The 25,580-nt window shown below is 39.3% G+C and overlaps 2 protein-coding genes across 2 annotated transcripts; one reads left to right on the forward strand and one right to left on the reverse strand.

Annotated features, from left to right (window-relative positions):
* Positions 177-1,121, reverse strand: LOC104700417 (putative cysteine-rich receptor-like protein kinase 9; the record flags this gene model as incomplete). Its single annotated transcript, XM_010415932.2, is given in 1 exon segment — positions 177-1,121. A coding segment is annotated over 1 exon segment (837 nt), but the record flags the coding sequence as incomplete, so codon positions are not given.
* LOC109125398 lies at positions 17,832-20,692 on the forward strand. Its single transcript, XM_019227002.1, has 6 exons — positions 17,832-18,450; positions 18,637-18,779; positions 18,845-19,150; positions 19,328-19,487; positions 19,596-20,154; positions 20,275-20,692. The coding sequence occupies exons 1-6, from the start codon at positions 17,832-17,834 to the stop codon at positions 20,690-20,692; spliced, it is 2,205 nt and encodes a 734-aa protein (XP_019082547.1).

The following is a 25,580-nucleotide window of genomic DNA, read 5'->3' on the forward strand; positions in this document are numbered from 1 at the left end:
AAAAAAAAAAAAAAAAAATGAAACTTTCTATTTTCGTATTGCTAATTACAAATGACAGACAAAGAAGAACTCTGAAATTCTGGTCGAAGGACAAAACCTTTTTTTATTTCGATCGAAAAACGAATTTTTTTATATTGGTATTTACTAAAAAAAAATAAAAAGTTAATTATGGAAAATTTGGGCTTCGAACATGAAAAAGCATAGGAAGTAGACAGAGAGCTCTGACCATCTCGGGCAGGAGGCGTCGGTGGTGGTGATCGAAGTGTGCTACTGCTAATGACGGATTCGTTGTAAAATGGGTATAACTCATATCTTGAATTACAGCTCGGCAAAAGAACTCTTGCCCCGATTCTTTCAGTGGGTAATTGACTGATGGACGTTTTCAAACAAAGCGAACAGTCTTGTGCAGTCAGATCAGGGGTGCAGTGAACAAGTCCGTACAATGTCTGAGACGCATTGAAGTTGGCTTTTATCGCACCCAATTTTCTGGAACTAGCCGCGGCTTCCCTTGCGGCTTGGTTCATCATGGATAAAACCAATCCTCGGAAACTCTCTTGTTGGTTTGTTGGAATATTAATGAGGCTGGATAAGGTGTATCCGTCTATCGTCCGCAGGGTCGAGAGAATATTCCGATGAGAGTATCTGAGCATACACTCATCGTAATATAGCACGGCCTGTCTCTGATTCGGACACCGATTTAAGGATTGGTTGACGGCAAAGACGACGCAGTCACGACAACTTTCCGGCGAGACGCCTCCGCAAAGGAAAAGTCCGGTGACCATGTCGGGTTCTTGACCAACTGTGGCGTTTTGGAATCCTGTGGAGTATGAAGCGTTGCGGGAAGAGAAGAAAGACAAAAGAGTTGTGAGATTGTTGTAGTAAGTGCTGTTCCTTGTATACGTTGCCGTACTTGGACAAACATAGTGTAAGAGCGTAAGATCCTGAACAGAAGCTCTGATGATAGAGAGGAAGAACAAAACGAAAAGGAAGATGAAAGAGGCGAAAGAAGACATCCTTCAACTTCTATGATTTGGGTTTCTCACATCATGGGGTTTTGTTTATATGAATTTTCTAACGTAATATTAACGTTAAGAACCGTATGATACACGTTGATTGTGAACAGACGACAAGTCGACTCAAAAGAAAGGGGTTTTGTTTTAAATGTTTTGGTTTTTTTGGGCTTTCTTTTGGATGTCATTTTTGTTTAGTCTACTTTTTTTTTGTCAATATTGGAAAAAAAACTTAAATTGATTGAGAAGTCTATATATGCAATAGGAGACCGGAGAATACAAACATTTTACGTCAACTCGTCTACTTTTGTTTGTGAATGGAATAAGCAAAGATAAAAACTGTATCGTAAAATGCTGAAAAATCCTGAAAAGTATAAGGCAAAACAAACTCATGAAGATTTTAAAGGAGTGATGTGATAGGATGAATAATAGTAAATGTAAAGATAAGGAAGATAAATGGTGTAGAAAAAAAAAATTTGGATGGTCGATGGACGCGCATTAACGTGAACGTCATTTGTCATTGAGGTGGATAAAATTGTTGGGACTGAGTTTGTGTGGACTAGTCTGAAAACAACATGAAGAACTTTCGATGATAATATTGATAGAGATGACTACATGATTATATACTCAAAGAGGTGTATTTACCTTCCTAAACTATAACAATTACTAGGGGTTGTAGCCCAGGAGTTTTCTTATCTATGTATATATTTTGGTAGGTATTTTTTAAATTTATTTGTTATTTAATTTTGGTTGTTTTCTTGTTCTTTTTTTTGTATTGTGGTTTCTCGTTTTTTTTTTTTTTTGGGGTTTTTTAAAAAGTTCGGTAAAATTGTTGCATTATAATCTGAGAGAAGTTTTTGAAATGGTTATTGTAAACTTTTGTACGTAAACATAGACCCTATAGAAACCATTTTCGGTGCATGCTATCCTTGGGTTTAACCCGAGATAGTCAATTGACTCTATATCTTTACACACTTTAGGTTTTTCGTTTTATTGTTCTGTGATTTATTTTTCCTCTCCAAAACCCAAATTTTTCTTTTGTTGATGTTGGTAGATTTTAAGTTGGGTACTTTGCTATGTGTTATGAGTTATTGCTGACGGATTGAAGTGTGTTTGTTTCTATGAGTATGTGACTTTTTTTTTTACTTGAGGTCCATTTCGACAAGCATAATTTGATTGTTTGAATGATACTGATCACGTTTGGTTTTTTTTTTTTTTTTTTTTTTGTGTAATCACGTTCGGGATTATTTGGTACGGGGTTCTTAGTTTTTATTTGGCTGACCATATTAACATGAACATATTAACATATTAGTAGTTACTCCGTGCGTGTGCATAGCACGAATTTAATTTATATTGTTTTTAAATATTTTTTGAAATTTTGAAGATTGTTAGTTAAGACAATATTAATTAAATAAAAATACTATGTAAGATTTGAGATATAAGAATTAGTAAAATGTGTATCTTTCTATTTATAAGAGAAATTGTACTTAAGAGCATATGGAAAATTTATTATTTAATTAGATAATAAATGCACTAATCTTTAAATCAATTAGGTAAATGCCAAATGTAATTTATACTTTTTCCGGTTTTTTACTTGTCGTTTAAGGTTTTCTCACACAAATAAAAAAAACTATTAAATTGTCTGGTATAGTCTTTATTAATATATTTTATAAATATTGTATTGGTCAAAACTTTAAAACAGCTGGGAGAAAACTGGAATATTGACCAAACATTCAATTCTCATTTAGTTATTTAGATATTATATATTAAAATATATTTTAGTTTAATTTAATTGGTTTGAAAATGAAATAAAATAATGTAATATCAAGATCATGTGAATTATTTATATTAAAGTGTGGAGATAAAACAGCCAATTATTACTCGACATTATCCTATACGACCCAAATATATATATATTATAATCTTATATCCTTAAATTATTTAATCATCAAATTATTTGTTAAGCAAAAATTTTATTATGTAAATTCAATTGAATAAATTTGTTACAATAAACATTAAAAGAAACAAAATGAAAAAGAAGAGAGCATTAAATGACAATCTTTTGGAGCTTTGCAAAAGAAAACTTTATTTTATTATTAGATGATATAATAAAGTAAGGTTTCTTTCAATTCTTACTCTAAGAATCTGACGCCCAACATCATTATATTAAAATTTTCATAAAATCAAGTACACATGAAATTATTTGTTTTCTTATATAAATATTTTAAAATGATTGCATAAATCATCAAAAGATGAACAATAGTAAACATAATTTACAATTTTGGAAAAAATATTCAAGACTTAGTAAGATAATATATATTTCTTCTAAAGTTAGGAACTTCCCAAAAACAGATGATCCGAACAACGATACTATTGTTACCGGTATTTTGTTGTTCATTGGAGATTGAACCGAGGATAGAATAGAAAGTAAATGTTTTAGTTTTCACAATAGTCTGAAAAAGGATTTGTTTGTGTGGTAATAGGTTGTTTTTAGAAAACTAAACTTTATAGAATGTTTTAGCCTTTAAGAAGGAGAAGGGATTGAAATCAAATATTAATGATCATAAATTCGCAAGTGTTTAAAATAGTAAGTTAAAAATGAGAAGTAATATAAACAAAAATGAAAATTGAGGAAAATAGTGGGTATAGAATGTTTGAGCCTTTAAGAAGGAGAAGGGATTGAAATCAAATGTTAATGATCATAAATTCGCAAGTGTTTAAAATAATAAAATAAAAATGAGAAGTAATATAAACAAAAATGAAAATTGAGGAAAATAGTGGGTATAAGGCAATGCATAAAATGATGGTATTATTTCAAATCAAAACATAACTGATTATGTTCATATTTTTTTTTCTGAAATTTCTAATATGAAAACATATAAATTTTATGTAATTCAAAAATACCATGACGTTTGATATAGTAAGTGTGAATCAAACAAAATAATTTTAGAATTAGATCAAAACCATCTCACAATCTTACAAAATTACAGAAAGTAAGCTCAAACTTTTAGTTTTATATAAACAATTTTAAAAAAATTAAACTAATTTACTTAAATAATATATACCCACCATTTTACTTAAATTTGATTTCGTTTGTACCCTTGAAAATTATATAATATTCAAACACAAAAATTTAACCTAAAAATTCAAACCTATAAATTTATGCTATAGTTCCGAGATGAAACCAACCACCGACTGAATTTAAACTAATTTAATTAAAAAATACCTACCCACCATCTTACTTAAATTTGATTTCGTTTGTACCCGTGAAAATTATATAAGATTCAAACATAGAAATTAAACCCAAAAAAATCAAACCTATAAATTGATGGTATAGTTCCGAGATGAAACCAAACACAGACTGGTATAAGGTGGCTTTAGATTCTTGGGGGCTGCATATGTTTCAGATTAAAGAAGGGAGGAAGGAAATGTAGATGGTTTTTTTTTTTGGTTTTATAGGTATGTAGTTAATTAGGTCTAAACTATAGTTAATTGGGTCCAAAAAAATAAAAAACAGGTGTCAGAAATATAGTAAGCCAATTGTCATCTCCTTAGCAAAAGTTGAGAAAACCCTTCGTAATAGAAGAGACATTTGTCGATAAGCTTGTGCTTGTTTTCAAAGATCCTCATAAATTATAAAAGTGTGTTGCTCATAGTACATAAAATATTCAGCCAAGGCTGCTCCTGTATAAGGCGCAAGGTATTCTAACGTAGTTGGGGAATCGGCCGTTTCAGCTACTACAATTCCATTGCCCCTCTAATACTAAGATTATTGTGTGTCTATCCTAGTAGGTTCAATTAACCTTATGCAGTTGTAATACTTAAGGTGTCAATCCAGTTGGGATGTTGATAACAACTGAGGTCCAATCAAGAAATCACAAGTCAAGCCAATCCAAAGAGAGTGTTTTTATCTAAAAATCCTAGGATGATCATAATGCAAAATGAAAATGAGCTACAAGACTAGAAACGAGAATGTAAGACAAGAAGCGAAAATGAATGAAAACAGAAAACGAGTCTAAGCAAGAACTAAACAACAAGAAGCGAAACAGTCTCAGGAATGTAGTAAAAATCAGAAAGATAGAAGTCCTAAGGATGAGAGTAATTGATGTCGGTGGAGTATCCTAATCTACAGAGTGTTTAACATGCCACAAGCAAACCATCCCTAAACAATGAACATCATCTCTTAGCTAATCCAATCTCTTGACAGAAGCTACTCAAACTCAACCACTTCCAAACCTAGCTCTCGCTAAAGAAACATGATCAAGCATGACATGAAAAACAAGTTCATTCACGTCAACAAACATCCTAGACAACTAATCTCTTAGGCTAGGAATGTAAGTCTCTGGCACTAGGTTGTCAGACATTTCATCGAACACCTTTTGGGTGTGGAAATGTTTAAGACCTAGTTCCAATTGATCAGAGAGAAACTAGTATTTCTAACTCTAGTCCAGAAGGGAATCATACAAATCAAACCTTAAACACCCTATATCCTAAAATCCTCCACCTAATCTATCCCATCCTCAAGAACAATCACACTACTCAGATCCGAAAATCATCATCAAAGATACGAATTCGGAAAACATTGAATCAAGCATAGTAAGATAGATAAAAATGAGATGAACAACTTTGCAGAAGAAATCAAATGCAAAAACTCAATAAACTCAAAGATGTCGGATTACAAGTCTGAGAACGTTTTCGGTGGCTAGGTAAAACCTTAAGAAAAAGAACAAAAAAACGAGATAAAAGATGTTTTCAGCCAAGACTTAACAAAATGTATTTATAGTAAAAACATGTAACTCCCTAAAACTTAAAACGACAAGGTGAAGAGTCGGTTTGGGAATCTCCTGAAGCGTGTACGACGGAACGTTTTCCTGACATGTGCGAACGAGTCGATGTGCGTCTAGTGGCTCGACCCAGATGGCTCGAGTGAGGTCGAGTGATGTGTGATGAGGCTGGCTCAAGCGAGGTCGACTGGGTGGAGTGGATGGGTGTTGGCTCGAACCAGAGTGGTGTTGGCTCGAGCTGGGTGTATATGCATCCACTAAAACAATGATAACTCTTGAACCACAGCTCCGATTGGCTTGAAATAAAAGGTGTTGGAAAGATGACTCAGTTCCCTACAACTTTGATGAAGACGTCGAAAGCTAAATCCCACTCGAGTGGAACGGCTCGAACGGGGTGGTGTTGGCTTGATCGAGAATGGTTTTGGCTGGAGTTGGGTGTATACGCATCCACTAACTTGATGATACCTCTTGAACCACACCACTGATTGGTTTGAAATAAACAGCGTTGGAATTATGACTCAATTTCCTACAACTTTGATGAAGTCGTCAAAAGCTAAATCCCAATCGAGTGGAACGGCTCGAATGGGGTGGCTCGATCGAGCGGATGAGACTGGCTCGAGAGAGGGGCTCGATCGGGGTTGTGATATTGGCTCAAGAGACGGTTTCGGGAGTGTTGTGCAGCGGATGGGTCCAGTGATGCGTTCCCGACGTCTCCTAGATACCTGAAATACTCCGAAATGCACAATGTATGCAAGGATGATGCAAGAACTACCTAGACATGCAAAGTGTATATAAAAGACTAGAAAATGACGCAAAACAATGACTTATCCTAGCTAAATACATGATAAATATATGCTAGGGAGAGACAAAATATAGACATATCAACTCCCCCCAAACTTAGTCTTTGCTTGCCCTCAAACAAACGATCAAGAACAAAGTATGGAAGAGAGGTGTGAAGATGGGGTCTTAGTTCCATGATGCATGGTGAAGGGACTTTATTTAAAAACTTTGTTGAAACGATTCTGATCTTTAATCTACACATGCAATTCTATCAATCATTTCCTTTAACATTCATTAACAGAGAACCGTGAATCAAGCTAAACAATGTCATCGAACTCATTTGGCGAGGTTGAAAGGTCAAGGACGAAGTGGTTTTATCAATACAAAATAAGGTTCTCTCACGAAAAGGAGTTGAGCTTAAAAGAAGGCTAAAGGTTGAAACCAACTGATACATACAAAAGCAGTGCCCTGTCTACCCAAAGGTCCATAAGAAAACTCAGCCCTAACATTCTAACCCAGAAGTTGGTCCTATCTCTACCCTTCGTCAGCAACATCATCTCAAACTCTTACACTTAGTCTTAGGAGGAGTTCATTTCTTTTCATTCTAGCGGATTGGAAAATCTTTATTATCAATATGGTTCCTTTTCTTTTCTTCTAAGGACTCTAGACATCTTAAGCATTTTTACTTTCTATTCTTTGTCTAATCTTTTATTTCATGCCCAGAACCAATTACTCTTTTCACTTTGCTCAACCCAAATCTTTTACTAGACTTGTAAACTTTGAAAACACATCCCCCTCCTTAAGACTTTCTACCCTTTACTTTTCTGCACAAATCCATACCCAATACCCAAAATCGAGTTCTCACCTAGTCCTACTAGTCCGGATAACGCGAACTAGAACTACACAGGATCCAAGTCTTGTCGGTTAGAACCTAACACTATCTAACAAGCTCAACTCGAAAAAGGCCTGACACTCAAGAATACAATTGGCTTGAAAGAACGGTTGGTTAAGGGTGTGGGGAACTGTTCCAAAAATGGGAATCAGCTACTTGGATTGACAAGGGTGGTAAAAATGTGAAAGACAATCCAAGTATGTATATGGTATCCATGAGTTCAACTTCAATGCATAACAAGATAATTGCAAGTCAGGATTAGGTTCAGATAGATAGGGAATGACGTCAATTCAAAACATGCTTCAATCAAGACTATAATGCAATTTCGAGAATTCAAAAATTGGTTCAGTTTTACATTTCAAGTTTAATCAACAAGCATCAAAGAACTAATAACAAGGGCCTTGATCCTATCCTATTGAATTCAGCATGCTACCAAGGTTACAATCATCATTAACCACTATGCTAAATGCAAAAACTCTGTATGAATAACACTAGACTCAATCCTAATATGCAAGTGTAAACTACATGAACACTCTGTTTTTGTGAAAGTTTTCGATTTTTTTTTCAAATTTTTTTTGGGTTTTTCTATGCAAATAGATGGATGCAAACTCAAACATGATATGATGCAAAAAATTGAAATAAGAATCACAAAACACAACATCAGTTACATCATCTCAAACCCTCTCCCAAGTTTAAATTTTTCTATGCTGCAAGTTTTTCATCAGTTACATCATCTCAAAATTACACAGTTACATCAGTTACATCATCTCAAACCCTCTCCCAAGAAAAATTTGCAGGAGGATTTAAGAATCACAATAGAAACAATGCAGGAATGAAATGGTATATACAAGGGAAGGTAGGAGTACCTCAGTAGTAGAAGAAGGAGTTGGTGCTCGCCCAAGGAGGAGCGTTATATTGACTTTGTCCTTCACCTTGTTCCGGATCCGTAGGAGTGACCTCAGCTGGTTGGTCGAGAAGTTTGTTCGAGTGAGACACTGATCTCCGGACTGGTCGGCTCGAGCGGGTGAGTTCGGCGGGAGCGACGAGAGTGGCTCGATTGAAAAGCACATATGTGGCTCGATGGGCGTTGAGCGAGTGGGAGATCAAGTCGAGAGTGGAATCTCGAGCGAGAGTTGGTGATCAGATCGAGTGGACGTGGTCGAGCGTGGCGGCGGAGATTGGCTCGATCGACGTAGTTGAACTGAAGACAGATGTAAGTCGGTCAAGCGATGTCGAAACGGGATTGGAGACGGCGGCTCGAGTGAGGCAGTCAGGAAGGTTGAGTCGTGAGCGTGATGTGCCGGTGGCGGTCGAGTCGAGTTCCGCGCATGTTGAGCTTCCTGGTCGACTGGGTCTTTTGACTGCTACTTTCACTTTTCCTTTTGTATTGCTCATACTCCCTTCTGTAGATTCCTGAACAGCAGAAAACTAAAAACAAAAATCAAAAACACAAGGATCCTAAAAAATATTTACAATGATACTTTTGGGACTTCCTCCCAAGTGGGCTTGTTTAAAGTCCCTAGCTTGACTTTGCATACTCCTTATGCTTTGGGAGGGTCATAGAGAGGTTTTCTAGACCCCTCTAGAATGTCTTGTCTAGCCATATACTCTTTAACATTCTGCCCAGGTTCAATAAGAAAAGATCTTCTCTTCTTCATTATCCCCAACCTCTGCCTTAATTTTCTTGGAGAAGAAATTTTAACTTTTCCCTGAAGCTGCATGATTTGCCCTCTCATCTCCTTCAACATGGCTGTTAACTCCGTCACTGTATCCCTTAGAATCTTGGTTGTTTGGAGTTCAGACAAACTGTCAAGCGCGGGAGGACTTGTCTCTTGCGGTTGGTGATTAGGAAGTAGGTCTCGACGCTTAGGGAGGGTAACGACTGCACTCGAGTCGGAAAGTGGTCGAGTGACACTTTTAGTTTTCTCTTTGGTTACCAAAACCTCTTTTTCTGCCTCATTCACACCCTCAAAGATGTAAAACCCATCTTTTTGATCTTTCTCTTCAATCACGAAGGTCTGTCCATCAATAGTTGGTTTCTTCTTAGAATCCTTGATATCAAACTTCATCTTGAACTTTTTACACAGATTGAGATCAATCATCCCCTTCTTGACATCAATGACTGCTCCAACTGTAGCTAAGAAAGGTCTTCCCAGGATTAGTGGATCTTTAGGCTCTTCATCCATTCCCAGCACCACAAAGTCAGTAGGAATCTCAGCTTCTCCAATTTTGATGGGCAGGTTATCTAGTAGACCATGAGGCAATCTAGTAGTCCTATCAGCCAATATTAAGTGGAGGTTGCATGACTTCTATTTGTAGAATCCTAGCCTCTGAGCTACATAGAGTGGCATGAGGCTGACTGAAGCACCAAGGTCACATAGGCACTTTTTGAAGTTCAATGGACCTAGATAACAAGGCAAGGTGAAAGAACCAGGGTCGTCTAGCTTCTTTGGGATAATCATCTTCTGAATAACAGCCTTGCATTTATGCATAGCCCCACCTATGACATTTACTACCCTCTCATCTTCCAGAGCCTTAGCTTGAGTTCCTTTAGTTATCTCCTCCTTCTCCTTGGTCCTTTCTGTTACCAAATCAGTTTAAAACTTTTGATATTGAGGCACAAGTGCAAATGCATCAAGCAAAGGCATCCTAAGTTCAATCTCTTTGACTTGTTTTTCGAACAAAGCTTTATACTTCTCAGTAAGCTGCTTCTTAAACCTCACTGGAAATGGTAGAGGTGGCTTGTATGGTGGAGGAATGAATCTCACAGGTTTATCCTTGGGAGAAGCGGGCTCTTTAGTAGCTTGACGATCAGATTGCTTGACTGACTCAATTGGATCCTTGAGCACCTCGACAGGATCCTTTATCTGAACTTCATCTTGAAGAAAATCTTCCCCATCTAAACTCTCATTGTCCTCAGTGAGCCGTACATCTACAGCTTGGGTGGTGATGGCATGGATAGTAGCATAGTCCTTTGGATTTTGAACTGCTTTTCCATGTAGTTGGCCAGGTGTTGGGGAAGAAGTAGAAGCACTCTTACCTTCCATATACTTTATCTTGGAGTTAAGAGCTTCAAACTTGACATTCAGATCATTGTATGAACACTTTATGCGCAGACTGAGTTCAGCAAGCTTCTTGGCAGTTTCCAGAGAACCGCTAGCTTGAACCTGAAGAAGTTGTTGCATAATTTGCTCCATTTCTTGATCAGGAGCTGGAGTAGGCTGAACTGGTTGAGGGCGGAATCCTGGCGGTGGTCCTGAGGGAGCCTGGTAACCTTGTTGGAATTGCTGTTTAGGCACGAATCCGTGATTGTAAGGCACAAAAGGTTTCTGTTGACCTTGTTGTTGCTGCTAAAGAGGGTACTCTTGATTCTGGGGATTTACAACGTTGGTGCTCCTGTAAGACAAATTGGGGTTTGTCTTATAGGGGTTGTAACCGTTGTTGTATCCACCTTGATTATGGACATAGCTCATCTCTTCAGATTGATCACCCTCCCCATCTTGAACTTGGAAATGGTCATCCTCAGATACGAAGTGGATGCTCTTCTGCTGGCTGAGCAGGAGGCGATCAAGCTTGTCGTTAACATTCTTGTGGTCCTTCTTGTACTTCTCCTCAGAACCAGCGTCGCCTCTAGCTGTGCGGTCATAGTCGTCATGGTAATTGCCATAAGACTGGGCGAGATTCTCAACCAGTTGCCATCCTTCATCAACGTCTTTGTTCAGGAAGTTACCGTTAGAGGCAGTGTCAAGCAGCATGCAGATTTTTGGAAGTACACCACGGTATAGAGTTCTCAGCAGTGACTCGTTGCTGAAACCATGGTGTGGACACTGGCTAAGGTAACCCTTGAAACGCTCCCAGGCTTCGCAGAATGATTCTGAGTTTTTCTGAGTGAAGCTGGAGATTTCATTCCTGAGACGTGTTGTTCTGGAGTTGGAGAAGAACTTGGCCAAGAAGGCTTTCTTGCAGTCGTCCCAAGTGGTGATGGATCCCTTGGGAATGTTTTTCTCCCATTGATGAGCTTTGTCTCCTAGGGAGAATGGGAAGAGTCGCAACTTGTAACCATCCTCACTTACTCCATTGATCTTGGTGAGACTGCCAAGATGGTCGAACTCGTCCAGGTGATCGAGTGGATCCTCCATAGGCAACCCGTGAAACTTGTTCCCTTGGATCATGGAGATCACACCACTTTTGATCTCGAAGTTGTTGTTCTGCACAGCGGGAGGGAAAATTCCAGCGCATTGAGTATGAGTGTTCGGTGCATCTCCAGCACCAATGTGTCGCGGTCTCAGATCAGGTCCGTTAGGGTGTTCCATAGTGACTGGTGCAGGATGATCGGTGAGCAGACGAGCTGGTCGTTGTCTTTGTAACCGATTTATGTCGTCAATGGCAGGAAGGAGCTTCTGAGTTCCTCTTGATCTGGTGTGCATGCAAGGTTGCAATCAACAGGTTCCTAAGATGCAAAAAAAACAAGCAGACAATCAAAACAAGTCAGTATTCAGAATGATAATTGTAACAAAACTTAATCTTGCAAAACTTGAAATCTTAATTGTAGCAAAACGAATCCCAAATGGCAACGGCGCCAAATTGATACTAAGATTTTTGTGTGTCTATCCTATCAGGTTCAATTAACCTTATGCAGTTGTAATACTTAAAGTGTCAATCCAGTTGGGATGTTGATAACAATTGAGATGCAATAAAGAAATCACAAGTCAAGCCAATCCAAAGAGAGTGTTTTTATCTAAAAATCCTAGGATGATCATAATGCAAAATGAAAATGAGCTACAAGACTAGAAACGAGAATGTAAGACAAGAAGCGAAAATGAATGAAAACAGAAAACGAGTCTAAGCAAAAACTAAACAACAAGAAGCGAAATAGTCTCAGGAATGTAATAAAAATCAGAAAGATAGACGTCCTAAGGATGGGAGTAATTGATGTCGGTGGAGTATCCTAGTCTACAGAGTGTTTAACATGCCACAATCAAACCATCCCTAAACAATGAACATCACGGCTTAGCTAATCCAATCTCTTGACAGAAGCTACTCAAACTCAATCACTTCCAAACCTAGCTCTCGCTAAAGAAACATGATCAAGCATGGCATGAAAAACAAGTTCATTCACGTCAACAAACATCCTAGACAATTAATCTCTTAGGTTAGGAATGTAAGTCTCTGGCACTAGTTGGTCAGACATTTCATCGAACACCTTTTCGGTATGGAAATGTCTAAGACCTAGTTCTAGTTGATCAGAGAGAAACTAGTATCTTTAACTCTAGTCTAGAAGGGAATCATACAAATCAAAGCTTAAACACCCTAAAATCCTCCACCTAATCTATCACATCCTCAAGAACAATCACACTACTCAGATCCGAAAATCATCATCAAATATACGAATTCGGAAAACATTGAATCAAGCATAGTAAGATAGATAAAAATGAGATGAACAACTTTGCAGAAGAAATCAAATGCAAAAACTCAATAAACTCAAAGATGTTGCATTACAAGTCTGAGAAAGTTTTTGCTGGCTAGGTAAAACCTTAAGGAAAAGAAAAAAAAACGAGATAAAAGATGTCTTCAGCCAAGACTTAAAAAAATGTATTTATAGTAAAAACATGTAAATCCTTAAAACTTAAAACAACAAGGTGAAAAGTCGGTTTGGGAATCTCCTGAAGCGTGTAAGACGGAACGTCTTCCTGACATGTGCGAACGAGTCGGTGTGCGTCCAGTGGCTCGACCCAGATGGCTCAAGTGAGGTCGAGTGATTCGTGGTGAGCCTGGCTCGAGCGAGGTTGACTGGGTGGAGTGGAGGGATGTTGGCTCGAACCAGAGTGGTGTTGGCTCGATCCAGAGTGGTTTTGGCTCGAGCTGGGTGTATGTGCATCCACTAAAACGATGATAAATCTTGAACCACACCTCCGATTGGCTTGAAATAAACGGCGTTGGAAATATGACTCAGTTCCCTACGACATTGATGAAGTCGTCGAAAGCTAAATCCCACTCGAGTGGAACGGCTCGAACGGGGTGGTGATGGCTCGATCTAGAATGGTTTTTGCTCGAGCTGGATGTATACGCATCCACTAAATCGATGCTACCTCTTGAACCACGCCTCCGATTGGCTTGAAATAAACGGTTTTGGAAAGATGGCTCAATTCCCTACAACTTTGATGCAGACGTCAAAAGCTAAATCCCACGCGAGTAGAACGGCTCGAACGGGGTGCTCGATCGAGCGGATGAGACTAGCTCGAGAGAGGGGCTCGAACGGGGTTGTGAGATTGGCTTGAAAGACGGTTCTGGGAGTGTTGTGCAGCGGATAGGTCGATTGATGCGTTCCCGACGTCTCCTAGATACCTGAAGTACTTCGAAATACACAATATATGCAAGGATGATGCAAGAACTACCTATACATGCAAAGTGTATAAAAAGGACTAGAAAATGATGCAAAACAATGAGTTATCCTAGCTGAATGGATGATAAATATATGCTAGGGAGAGACAAAATATTGACATATCATCCTCGTTCAAGTAAATTGGTCACTACCTGAGCCACAGAATAAGCTTTTTGACCAATAGCTACATAAACACATATGACATTTTGACCTTGTTGATTGAGAAATGTATATGTGGCTACTGAAATTTACGGTTCTGTCTATCACCAATAATTAATTCTTGCTGGCCACATCCTATAGGGATCATGGAATCAATAGCAATAAGTCCTGTTTGAAGGGGCTCATATACATAACTAAATTTGATTTCGTTTATACTCGTGAAAATTATATAAGATTTAAATACTGAAATTAAATCCAAAAATTTAAACCTTTAAATTTATTGTATAGTTCCGAAATGAAACCAACCACAGACTGATATAAGGTGGTTTTAGATTTTTGAGGGCTGTATATGTTTCTGATTAAAGAAGGGAGTAAGGAAATGTAGATGTTTTTTTTTTTGGTTTTATGGATCTGTAGTTAATTAGGTTTAAACTATAGTTAATTGGGTCCAAACAAAAAAAATAGATGTATCAGAAATATAGTAGTCAAATTTGAATCTCCTTAACAAAAGTTGAGAAAAATATTCTCATGTTATATAAGATTTTAGTATAACACAGCCTTTACCATATTAACATAAACATTATAGGGCTTACGCAGTGCCGTGCTTACAGGCAAGAGGAGAGAGCATTTGTCCTAAGCCACCAAAAATTAAAAATTTGTTAGGCCACATTTTTTTTTCTGTCTAGTCTTATGTATTTAAATTGATAAGATAAATGTGTATGTAAAGTGGGTTTTTTTTGTTTGAGAAGCCCATGACTATATTAGATTTGAAATTTCTACGCATGTTTGATACTCTAAATCTAATAACAATAATACTAATGGAAGATAATTAAGAATAAAGGAAACTACTTCTAGGGTTTAAGAATAGTGAACAATTGATAACCTATTTTGCTCATGATTATTCACCGTGTCTGTGTTGTCTACTCGTTTCATATTTTTTTTTTTACTTTTTTTTGGCTATTATATCTATAGAGACAGAATTCGTTCGAGAGCTTGATTATGTGAGTTTGGTAAATATATTTTTTATGAGAAACTGATAGAAAAATTGTGGCTTAGAATTTTTTTTTTCCTTCACCATTATTATCTTTAGAACAATAATTTTTATTTTAATATTTCTAATAATAAAAGCCACATTTTACTTACCCGTCCTAAGCCACAATTATTGGGCTTACATTTCTTGCAATTATCTTTTGTCTTTGATCACTATTTCTTTTCCTTTACTGCATTTATCTTTTTCGTTTCTGTTGCCTTCACCATTAACCCTTTCTTTCATTTTTTTTTTTTGGGTTTTCCAGGTTTCCTAATTATCTGTAATCATTGATAATGTGGGGAAATGGAGACGGGAGCTAATTTTAACAAATTTTGTGTATAATTGAAGAATTCTGAACACTGTTGGAGAATATGTTAAGTCCAATTACTGCTTGTAAATGTGATTCTTTATTTTTTTTTGTGGGGTTTAATTATTTTGTAACGTAAACTTTTAGTGGGCAAGGATATACAGTACTTTAGAGTTTGAATATTTCTTACATTTGTCTTTCCACTTAATTTTGAGTCTGCGACTCTGCCGGGTCGAAATTTAGAGAGTGATGACGTGGCAAGGATACAAAAAAGGCGATTTAGGTTTTGTGACTTTTCCATCACGTATGCTGTCGGCGGCGGCGGTTTCCAGCCCTTCTGGGGCCATCTCGGTGCCGAAAGTTAGGGAGGATACAGTTTTGGTGGATTCGGAGAAGCAGGGTTCTGATGTGAATGATGTTGTCGGGGATGTAGGGCCAACAGGTTCCTTAGTGGAGACAGGTTTGACTCAGGGTGCGACTATCCCTGACGTAGTTGCGCAGGCGGCTGTTGCGATCCCTGCAGCTAAGAGATCGTGGGTTAAGATTGCTAAGAATCATGTTTTTACAAAACAAAAGTTTGTGGTCGAGGAAGTTAATGGCCAGAGCAGAGTGGTGGTTCCGCCGGAGGTTTTTGTTTGTGCAAAACCGTTGTAGGAGGATTTTTTGATTGGGAAATTTCTTGGCTCTAAAGCACCTCATGTCGGGAAAGTCCACATGATTGTGAACACGATCTGGCGATTGGGGGATAAATCAACAATGATCGATGTCATTGGAGTGAATGACACAACGTTGAAATTTCGGGTTCAGAGTGAGGCCATGCGTCGGAGAATTTTGAACAGAGCTATGTGGAACATCATGGCTCTGCCAATGGTTGTGTCTAAATGGTCACAATTTGCGGAGGAAACGCAGCCGACTATGAAGTCTATTCAATTATGGGTTACTTTGCAGGATGTCCCTCCCACCATGTTCACAGACAAGGGGTTGGAGTTCCTGGCTAGTGCGGTTGGTACACCCATTCGTTTACACCCACGTACGGAGGCGTGTGTTAGTTTTGATGAGGCCCAAATATTGGTTGAAGCTGATTTAACAAAGGATTTACCTCGGGAGTTTGTTATGGTGGGGGAGGAGGAAGGTGGCTGTCTGCGGTGGTCAAATACTCCTACCCCTGGCTTCCACCAAGGTGTAGTGTATGTAAAAAGTGGGGCCGTTTAAGTGATTCTTGCCTTTCTACAGCAACACGGGAGCATCAAGAAAGCATCACAGTAGGCATTGCCTCAAAGGAATCGGTTCCAAAGGTGGCATTGCAGAATCCGGTTATTGTTTCTCCTGAGGGAGATCCCGTGGGTTTGGATAACACAAAGCCGCCTGCTCTGGCTTAGGTTATTGGTTTGTCCGAAGCTGTAGTTTCTGCAGTTGAGGAGAGTTTGGCAGGAAATGCGCATGATCAAGGGTGGATCACGCCTCAAAAAAAGAATACTAATTTGGCAGGGCGAATTGCTTGTTCTAATCCAGCTGAGGTCTCTCTTCTATCTAACTCATATTCGGTGTTAGGTGATACTGAGGAGTTAGGTGAGGATGTTCAGGGCAAATCTGCAGTCTCCGAGGTTGCTTATGTCCAGCCATCACATGCGGTACGCCCAAATTTGCCACTCGGGGATCAGGTTATTCTTGGTGTCTCTGTCCCGTTGGCTCTGGCCAAGCATGTCCCAGCGATACGTATGTATCTACCTAGAAACACAAAAACTGCTCATCAAACGGTTTCAATCTCTTCTGCTCAGACTAAGGGGATCCCTAGGGTTCAGAGTCAGAAGAATCCTTCCAAGCATTGATCATGTCAGGTTTCTCATGGAATGTTCGCGGGCTAAATAAATCAACTAAACATTCTGTGATAGAGAAGTGGATCAAGGATTGTCATTTTCAGTTTGGGTGTCTCTTAGAAACGAGAGTTAAGGAGAGAAAGGTGTAGCAGGTGTGTAGTAAACTGTTTAAAGATTGGTCGGTGTTAACCAACTATGAATACAATAGGAGAGGACGTATATGGGTGGTGTGGAGAAAGGATGTCCGTTTGAGTCCGTTCTTTAAGAGTGGTCAGCTTATTACCTGTTCAGTTAAGTTACCAGACCAGGAGAATGAGTTCTTCTGTTCTTTTGTCTACGCTTCGAATTCTGTTGAGGAGAGGAAGGTTTTATGGCGTGAATTGCAGGATCATTATGTCTCTGATTATCCGGAATAAACCTTGGTTGTTGGTCGGTGAATTTAATGAAATTTTATACATGAGAGAGCACTCGAATGTGGAGAATCACCCTGTGGTTTCTCCCGGTATGAGAGATTTCCAACATGTGATTAACCACTGTGAGGTGTCTGAGCTTCCATCACATGGTCCCCTCTATACTTAGTGTAATAGGAGAGAGAATGGTCTTATTTTGAAGAAATTGGATCGTGTGTTGGTGAATGATGTATGGCTTCAGACTTATCCTACTTCGTATAATGTCTTTGAAGCAGGGGTGCTCTGATCATTTGCGGAGCAGGATAAGTCTTAATAATGTCGTTGGTGAGCATAAAAAACTGCATAAGCCTTTCAAGTTTGTTAACGCAGTGGCGGGAATGGTGGAGTTTAAACCGATGGTTGACATTTTCTGGAAAGAAACAGAGGCTACTTTCATGTCCACCTCGACAATGTTCCGGTTTACCAAGAAGTTAAAGGCTCTTAAGCCGCTGATTCGCAACCTGGCAAAGGAACGTCTAGGGAACTTGGTTAAGAGGATAAAGGAGGCTTATGCCACACTTTGTCAAAAACAAGAAATGAACCTCATGAACCCCTCTCCCCAGGCTTTGATAGAGGAATTGGAGGCCTATCACCGGTGGGATCATGTGGCTGCTATAGAAGATAAGTTCTTAAAGCAACGTTCGAAATTACATTGGCTACAAACGGGCGGTCAAAATAGTAAGACCTTCCATCGGGCTGTTACAGCAAGAGCGGCACAGAACTCGATCAGGGAGATACAACGGCGTGATGGTACAGTGACATCTAAGGGGGAGGAAATTAAGGAGGAGGCTGAATGTTTTTTCAGGGAGTTCTTGCAGCGGGTTCCAGACGACTTTAAGGGTATTTCTTCCTAGGATCTACAATCTTTGTTGTCGTTTCGTTGTTCGGAGAGGGATAGGATGATGCTTACTCGATCAGTTTCAGCGGAGGAGATCAAAAAAGTTCTCTTTGCCATGCCAAATGACAAAGCACCAGGGCCAGATGGGTTTACCATGGAGTTCTATAAATCTACTTGAGATATTTTAGGTTCAGAGTTTGTTCTGGCAATACAATCATTCTTTGTGAAGGGATTTCTGCCTAAGGGGGTTAACTCAACGATACTTTCTCTCATTCCCAAAAAGAGTGAGGCCAGTGAAATGAAGGACTACAGGCCAATATCTTGTTGCAATGTTCTATACAAATTTATTTTCAAAATCTTGGCTAATCACCTAAAAGTGGTACGGTGTTGCCGCAGTTTATTGCTGGAAACCAATCTGCTTTTGTTAAACACTGTTTGCTCATTGAGAACCTCATGCTTGCTACGGAGCTAGTAAAGGACTACCATAAGGATTCCATGTCTAGTCGCTGTGCTCTTAAGATCGACATCTCTAAGACCTTTGATTCAGTCCAATGGCCTTTCCTCCGCAATGTTCTTGTTGCTATGGAGTTTCCTCCGGAGTATATTCATTGGATTATGCTTTGTGTCACTACTGCTTCTTTTTCGGTCCAAGTGAATGGGGAGCTCGCTGGATATTTTCACAGTACAAGGGGGTTGAGGCAGGTCTGCTCTCTTTCTCCCTACCTTTTTGTTATTTGCATGGATGTGCTTTCCAAGATGTTGGACAAAGCTGCTGTGTTGCGAACGTTTGGTTATCATCCGCGGTGTAAAAACATGGGACTTACTCATCTTAGCTTTGCTGATGATATTCTTGTGTTTTCGGATGGTCAACATCGTTAGATTGAGGGTATTGTTGAAACGTTTGCGGTGTTTGGCAGTCAGTCAGGGCTCAACATAAGTCTCGAGAAATCTACGATCTACTTTGCTGGTTCTTCAATAGCTGCTCCTGATCTTGTTCACTTTCCCTTCGAGATTGGCCAGCTCCCAGTCTGTTACTTAGGTTTGCCCCTGGTGACAAAACGTCTTTCCTCGGCAGACCTCCTTCCCCTTCTTGAACAAATTAAGAGGAAAATTGGTTCCTGGACAGTTCGCTTTCTCTCATATACAGGTCGGCTTAATTTGATTTCTTTGGTGCTGTGGAGTATTTGTAATTTCTGGCTTGCCGCTTTTAGGCTCCCAAGGGAATGCATCAGAGAAATATATAAACTTTGTTCAGCTTATCTTTGGTCTGGTCCGACGTTGAATCCATCCAAAGCAAAAATTACTTGGGAAGATGTTTGCAAACCGAAGCAGGAAGGGGGACTTGGTCTACGATCTCTCAAGGAAGCGAATGATGTTAGCTGTTTGAAGCTGATTTGGCGCATGGTCTCATCTGGTAACTCGCTGTGGGTGAAATGGATAGATCAGAACCTTCTGCATGGTTTGTTTTGGTCTATAAAGGACAGTACTACTCTAGGATCCTGGATGTGGAGGAAGTTACTAAAATACAGGGACGTTGCTAAAAGTCTCTGCAAAATGGAGGTCAGGAATGGCTCTCGTACCTCATTTTGGTTTGATGATTGGTCCGGTTTGGGTAGGCTTGTGGAGGTGGTTGGTGATCGTTATTTCGACCTGGGAGTTGCTCGGCAAGCTACAGTTGCAGAGGCTTGGGCACAGCGTAGACGACAGTAACGACAGCACCGTCTAGACATTCTCAATTCCGTCGAAGAGGCTTTGGCTAACTCCTTGCAGAATCGCATTGTCGGAGATGATCGTGCTCTCTGGAAGGGTCCCAATGATGTTTTCAGGGCTAGCTTTTCCACCAAAAACACTTGGAATCAAATTCGTACTGCTTCACACCGTGTAGCTTGGTACGATTGTGTTTGGTTCGCCTACAACACACCAAAGTACTCGTTCTGTGTCTGGTTAGCCGTTCGAGATAGATTGTCCACTGGTGATCGGATGCTTCAATGGAATCAAAGTGCAGACTCGTCTTGTGCCTTCTGCGGTACCATGATAGAGTCTCGTGATCACCTCTTTTTCACCTGCAGCAATGTGACGGAGATTTGGGGGGCTTTACCTAAAAATATTTTCCGAGACAAGTACACAACGAACTGGGCTGCTCTAGTCACGTGTGTGGCGGATCGTTGGCCGGACAGGGTGGTTGGTTTCATCGCTAGATACCTTTTTCCAAACTACGATTTATACTCTCTGGAGAGAGCGTAATTCTCGTAAGCATGGAGAGGCTACACATTCAGCAGCTCGCATAATAACATGGATCAATAAACAGGTCCGGAATCAGCTCCTCGCTATTTCTGTTGTAGGGGACCGACGCTATGAGGAGGGTCTTCAAGTTTGGTTTGCGTCCAGAGATCTTGGCTGACTTGAAGTTTCAGTTCTTTTATAGTTGTAAATTACTGGCTAAAGTGTTTTAAGCTACCTGTTGCACTAGTTCTAAAAACGCAATTTTTTCTTTTGAGTTTAATTTAACATCAAATTAAAAAAAAAAGAATATTTCTTACATAATAAAATTGTTTTTTGGGATAACCTTTTAATCATTCATATTGCGTTTAGATTTCATTTTTAGTTTTTAAAGTTGTTGATTTATGTGAGGGCTATATGTTATGAGTGTTGATGATATAGTAAGTAACTCATATAAATGTAAAATGATACGTAAGGGTTAAATTTGAGGAGACATTTAGGTTGTGGTGATCACACTGTACATTTTAGTTTAAAATATATTTGCTATGCCTTTTTTCTTGTTAGTATAGGGTGCTCGTAACTGATGATAAATTTGAGGTCAATTTTCTCACCAAAAATAAAACTATCTTTTAAAAAAAAGTATTGGATTTCTTTTACAAAATTCAATTAAAACAGTACCACATTCAAACAATTCTTTTTTTTTACATTACTTAAAAAAAAATTCTTTCTTAATAAGTTTGGCCATTATCCCTTTTCACTGGTTCATAAACCCCATTCCTAGAAAACCATGGTGGTCTATAGCTTGATTCTTCTACTACTGTTCGTCAGTGGTTTATGACCTGCAATGAACCTGTCGGTCCAACATCCTCAAGTATCATTCTCATTCTCAATGACCTGCATATATCATGTTACTAACAACCTAATTTACCACGCACACAAATTTACACAAACGCGTTCAATCAAACAACAATTCTCGAGTCTATACTTATCAACTATCGAAGAGTATCTAAGAAAAAAGGCTATTGCATATCTGCAAATACCACGTTCACCTTAGCCTTAACTTGTTGGAGACTTCCACCTTGGTTCTCCATCAACCTAAATGTATAAACATGCCTCATGAAGACTCCAGCAGAGCTTCAGCTCAATCCAACGTCGTTTTCCAAACCAAACAATGCAAATTAATTGTCACAATTAACTCTATGCAAATCAGTCTCTGAAACATACGAATAGCTCAAGAACTAACCATTGGAAATGTAATCCCACCGTTGGATCTCTAGCTATTAGTACCAAGAAACTCCTCACAAATTGTCATCCCGATCAGAGAATTTGTAGACCTCCAAACGACGTCATCAATACTGTTTATTGGTTCATACTTGGCACATATTTGCGCCGCATTCCAGCATAAAGTAACGTGCATATCTTCCCGAATTCAACTCCTATTGAAGCTCTGTTGATTTCTGTGGACTCTTGGCTTGGTGGTGATCACGCCAATATCTTCACTCTGCCATACCGATGTCAGATCCGGTGTTGACTAGCCTCCAAACTTCCCCCACCACAATGCTTTTATTTTTTTATTCCTCTTTCTTAATTCTCTCTTCTCTGCACGTCTCCACCGCCATCTATGATTGAATGCAAAGACACACCCGACATATATAACAATAATGATGGTGATGTCAGGTTCAATCTTCTTCATAAAACACCTCGTTTTCTCTTTGGTTGGGACAACTTGTTGGAAGTTGATTCATAGCTTAATCCTGCAAAAAAGAAACAAAGAGAAAGGTGAGAGGATGAAGAGAACAAAGACGCTAAGCATCGAAGAAGAAGAGAATAAGCTTTTGTGTCGTAAGGTGAAAGAAGAGAAGAAGGAAGAGAGGCCATGGGCCACTAGTGTAGTAAAGGCCCATTAACATTAGTGGGCTAAGGGTGTTAGCTATAGTAATTAGGTTAACAATGAAACCTAAGTATAAAACTGTTGTGTTGTTGTAATAGATCATTATCCAAGTTTAACAATGTAGTCATTGGAGTAAAACAGCTTCTTGTCTCATCTCTAACAAACAAACCAAATCTGAGAGATAGAGAGAGCAAGACATCGAACCTAAGAGAGGTTAGAAGTAAGAATTCCAACATGGTATCAGAGCTGAAGATCCCTGGAGCCTGGAGCCTGCAAGAAGAAGAAGGGGTTGAGGCCGAGAGGGAGAAAAGGCAGTTTAATAAGAGACTGAAGAGAAGAGAGAAGAGATGGAGCACTCATCACTGAGAGGTGAGCTGAGTGAAAGAGTAAAAAAGGAGCAAACCTGTGACGGTGAAGCTCCACCACAGTTCAGGTTTGAGCCGGCGTCACATAGAAGACGTCAAGAGACTGTGACCTGAAAAAGGCATGAAAGGGAGCTGTTCATTAGTGACAGATGAGCAGAGATGGAGCCTCCATGAAGAGATGTCTACATACCTGAAGCCTGGTTAGAGAGGACCAACAGGATCTGAGAGAGAGAAAGATGAAGGCAGCCACAGAAGCTGCTCAATGGAGGAAGCCTTCAGTCAAGTAAGAGGTTGTGAGGGAGAAGAAGAGAAAGCCGTGAAGAAGAAACGGCAAAGAGAGAAAGACCAACATGTTGTTCAAAGCAAAGCTTGCTGGGTGAGGAAAGAAGCACAAGGAAAAGTGTTAGGCTAAAAGAAAAAAAAATGAAAGAAGAGCAAAGCTAAAATTATGTCGGAAAAGAAGAGAAGGAAAAGGATGTGGTGACAAGAGCACCATCAGCTACCACAAACATGTTTACACCGTACCTTCAAAAGCATCCAAGAAGGCGAGGAGGTCTCTGGAGGAAGCTATGGAGATAGTGCGGATGTATAGAGTTGTGGAGTGATTTCTGTTCTTGTTTTGACATGGTGAAGGTGAAGCTTGAAGATGCTTGGTGAATTTGAGGATCCATGTGGTTCTCCAACTGAAACCAGAAGAGGAAAAAGAAGCCAAGGTTAGAGAAAAACTGAAATGGAGGTGTAAAGAATCAAACAAACCAAGTCGGACAAAGCCGAGCTTGATGATTCAAGAATCCAAAACTAATGTTAGAGAAAAACTGAGGTGAAGAGAAGAAGCCTACACAAGCAAGATAATTGTGAGGCTGGAAAATAGAAAAGGGGTTTTGTTCCAAGAGAAGAACATGTGGTCCTGCACAAGGAAGAAGGCATCAAGCAACGGTGTCATAGGGAAGCAGAGTCTAAAACTGAAAAAAAGGCTATAGGCACTGCCGCTGTGGTTGAAGACAGAGAGGTATGCTTCAAGTTTGGAAAAATTTTTGATTACTCAAGTTGTGTTGGATATTCTGGAAAAACCAAACAGACCGAGGTTAGAGAAAAACTTTAGGTAATGGTGAAAAGAACCAAACAGACTAAAGTCAACCAAAGTGATGGTTTAGAGAATAGAAATGCACAACTTGGTGATCAAAGAAGACTCAAAGTAAAGAAAGGGAGAATGCATACCTGAAGTTGATAGAACGACACAAGCTGTTGGAGAAGCAGAGATCAAAGTAAAACCAGAAGGAGGATGCTCATCTAAGAGTGAGAGCAACAAACTGGTTAGAAAGAGAAAGATCAAGCTGAATAAGAGAAGCTCACCTGAGATAGAGGGAGCTAAGCCGGTTGCACAAAGCGCCGAAGAAGACGTGAACAAGAGTCACACACAAGACTTCAAGAACGTGAGGAGAGCTCGCGGGAAAGCTTGAAGGAGAGACTTGCATGTTACAGAGATGAAGCCACAAGGCTGACTAACCTGCAAGTGAAACAAATTGGTCAAGAAATTGATCAAAGAGAAACATGGAGCAAAAGCGAAGGAAAACTGTCAAGAGGTGACAAATAAATTCGCAAGAGAAAAGCTGGATCAATAGAGATTCAGATGAAGAGGGAGATTTAAAGAGCTAGCTACCTGCGAATGAGCTATGTCGACATAGTAACAGAGAATTCATCAAAGATGTTGATGTCGGGCAAGAAGCTAAAGCTAGAAAAGAAACAAGGGAGAGGTAAGGAATTACCTGTGTGTGGAGAACATAGAGTCTCCATGAGGAAGAACCGAGATGGTCATGGTTCGACTTGTCGGAAGAGACTGACGTGAAGCATTAGCTCCACTGAAGAGGGAGACTAGACAGAGATTTACTCCCAAGCACCTACAGAAAAGAAAGGATCGATTAAGAAGAATCGAAGCAAGAGGGAGATAAAAAAAAAACTTCAGGCTGGAAAATCAAGAGGAAGAAGATTGATGCGTGAAGATTCAGAGCTAAATGGAGATCGATATAGCAAACTCACCAGTGAGCTTTGTTGATGTCGTGAAGAAGAAATTCGTCCGGAGTGGAGGCGGATTCACGAACGAAGAACACGGAGCATGGGATTCAAATCCCTAATTTAAATTTTGAGGATTAAGCAAATGAATCAAGAGGAAACAAAGAGAAAGGTGAGAGGATGAAGAGAACAAAGACGCTAAGCATCGAAGAATAAGAAGAGAATAAGCTTTTGTGTTGTAAGGTGAAAGAAGAGAAGAAGGAAGAGAGGCCATGAGCCACTAGTGTAGTAAAGATCCATTAACATTAGTGGGCTAAGTGTGTTAGCTATAGTAATTAGGTTAACAATGAAACCTAAGTATAGAAGTGTTGTGTTGTTGTAATAGATCATTATCCAAGTTTAACAATGTAGTCCTTGGAGTAAAACAGATTCTTGACTCATCTCTAACAAACAAACCAAATCTGAGAGATAGAGAGAGCAAGACACGTACAAGGACAAAGACTGCGTTACGCTAATCAATGTAATGACGCTGTCGGTGAGGTCCGGTGTCAATAACCAAGACGGTAACTTCCATGCAGCGACGATGTGGTGGTTAACTGGTGATATTTGGTTCTCGACAACTTGACATAGGTTAGGGTTCTCTAGA

The sequence above is a fragment of the Camelina sativa genome, chromosome 7 (genome assembly GCF_000633955.1).
Source record: "Camelina sativa cultivar DH55 chromosome 7, Cs, whole genome shotgun sequence".
Taxonomy (NCBI): Eukaryota; Viridiplantae; Streptophyta; class Magnoliopsida; order Brassicales; family Brassicaceae; genus Camelina; species Camelina sativa.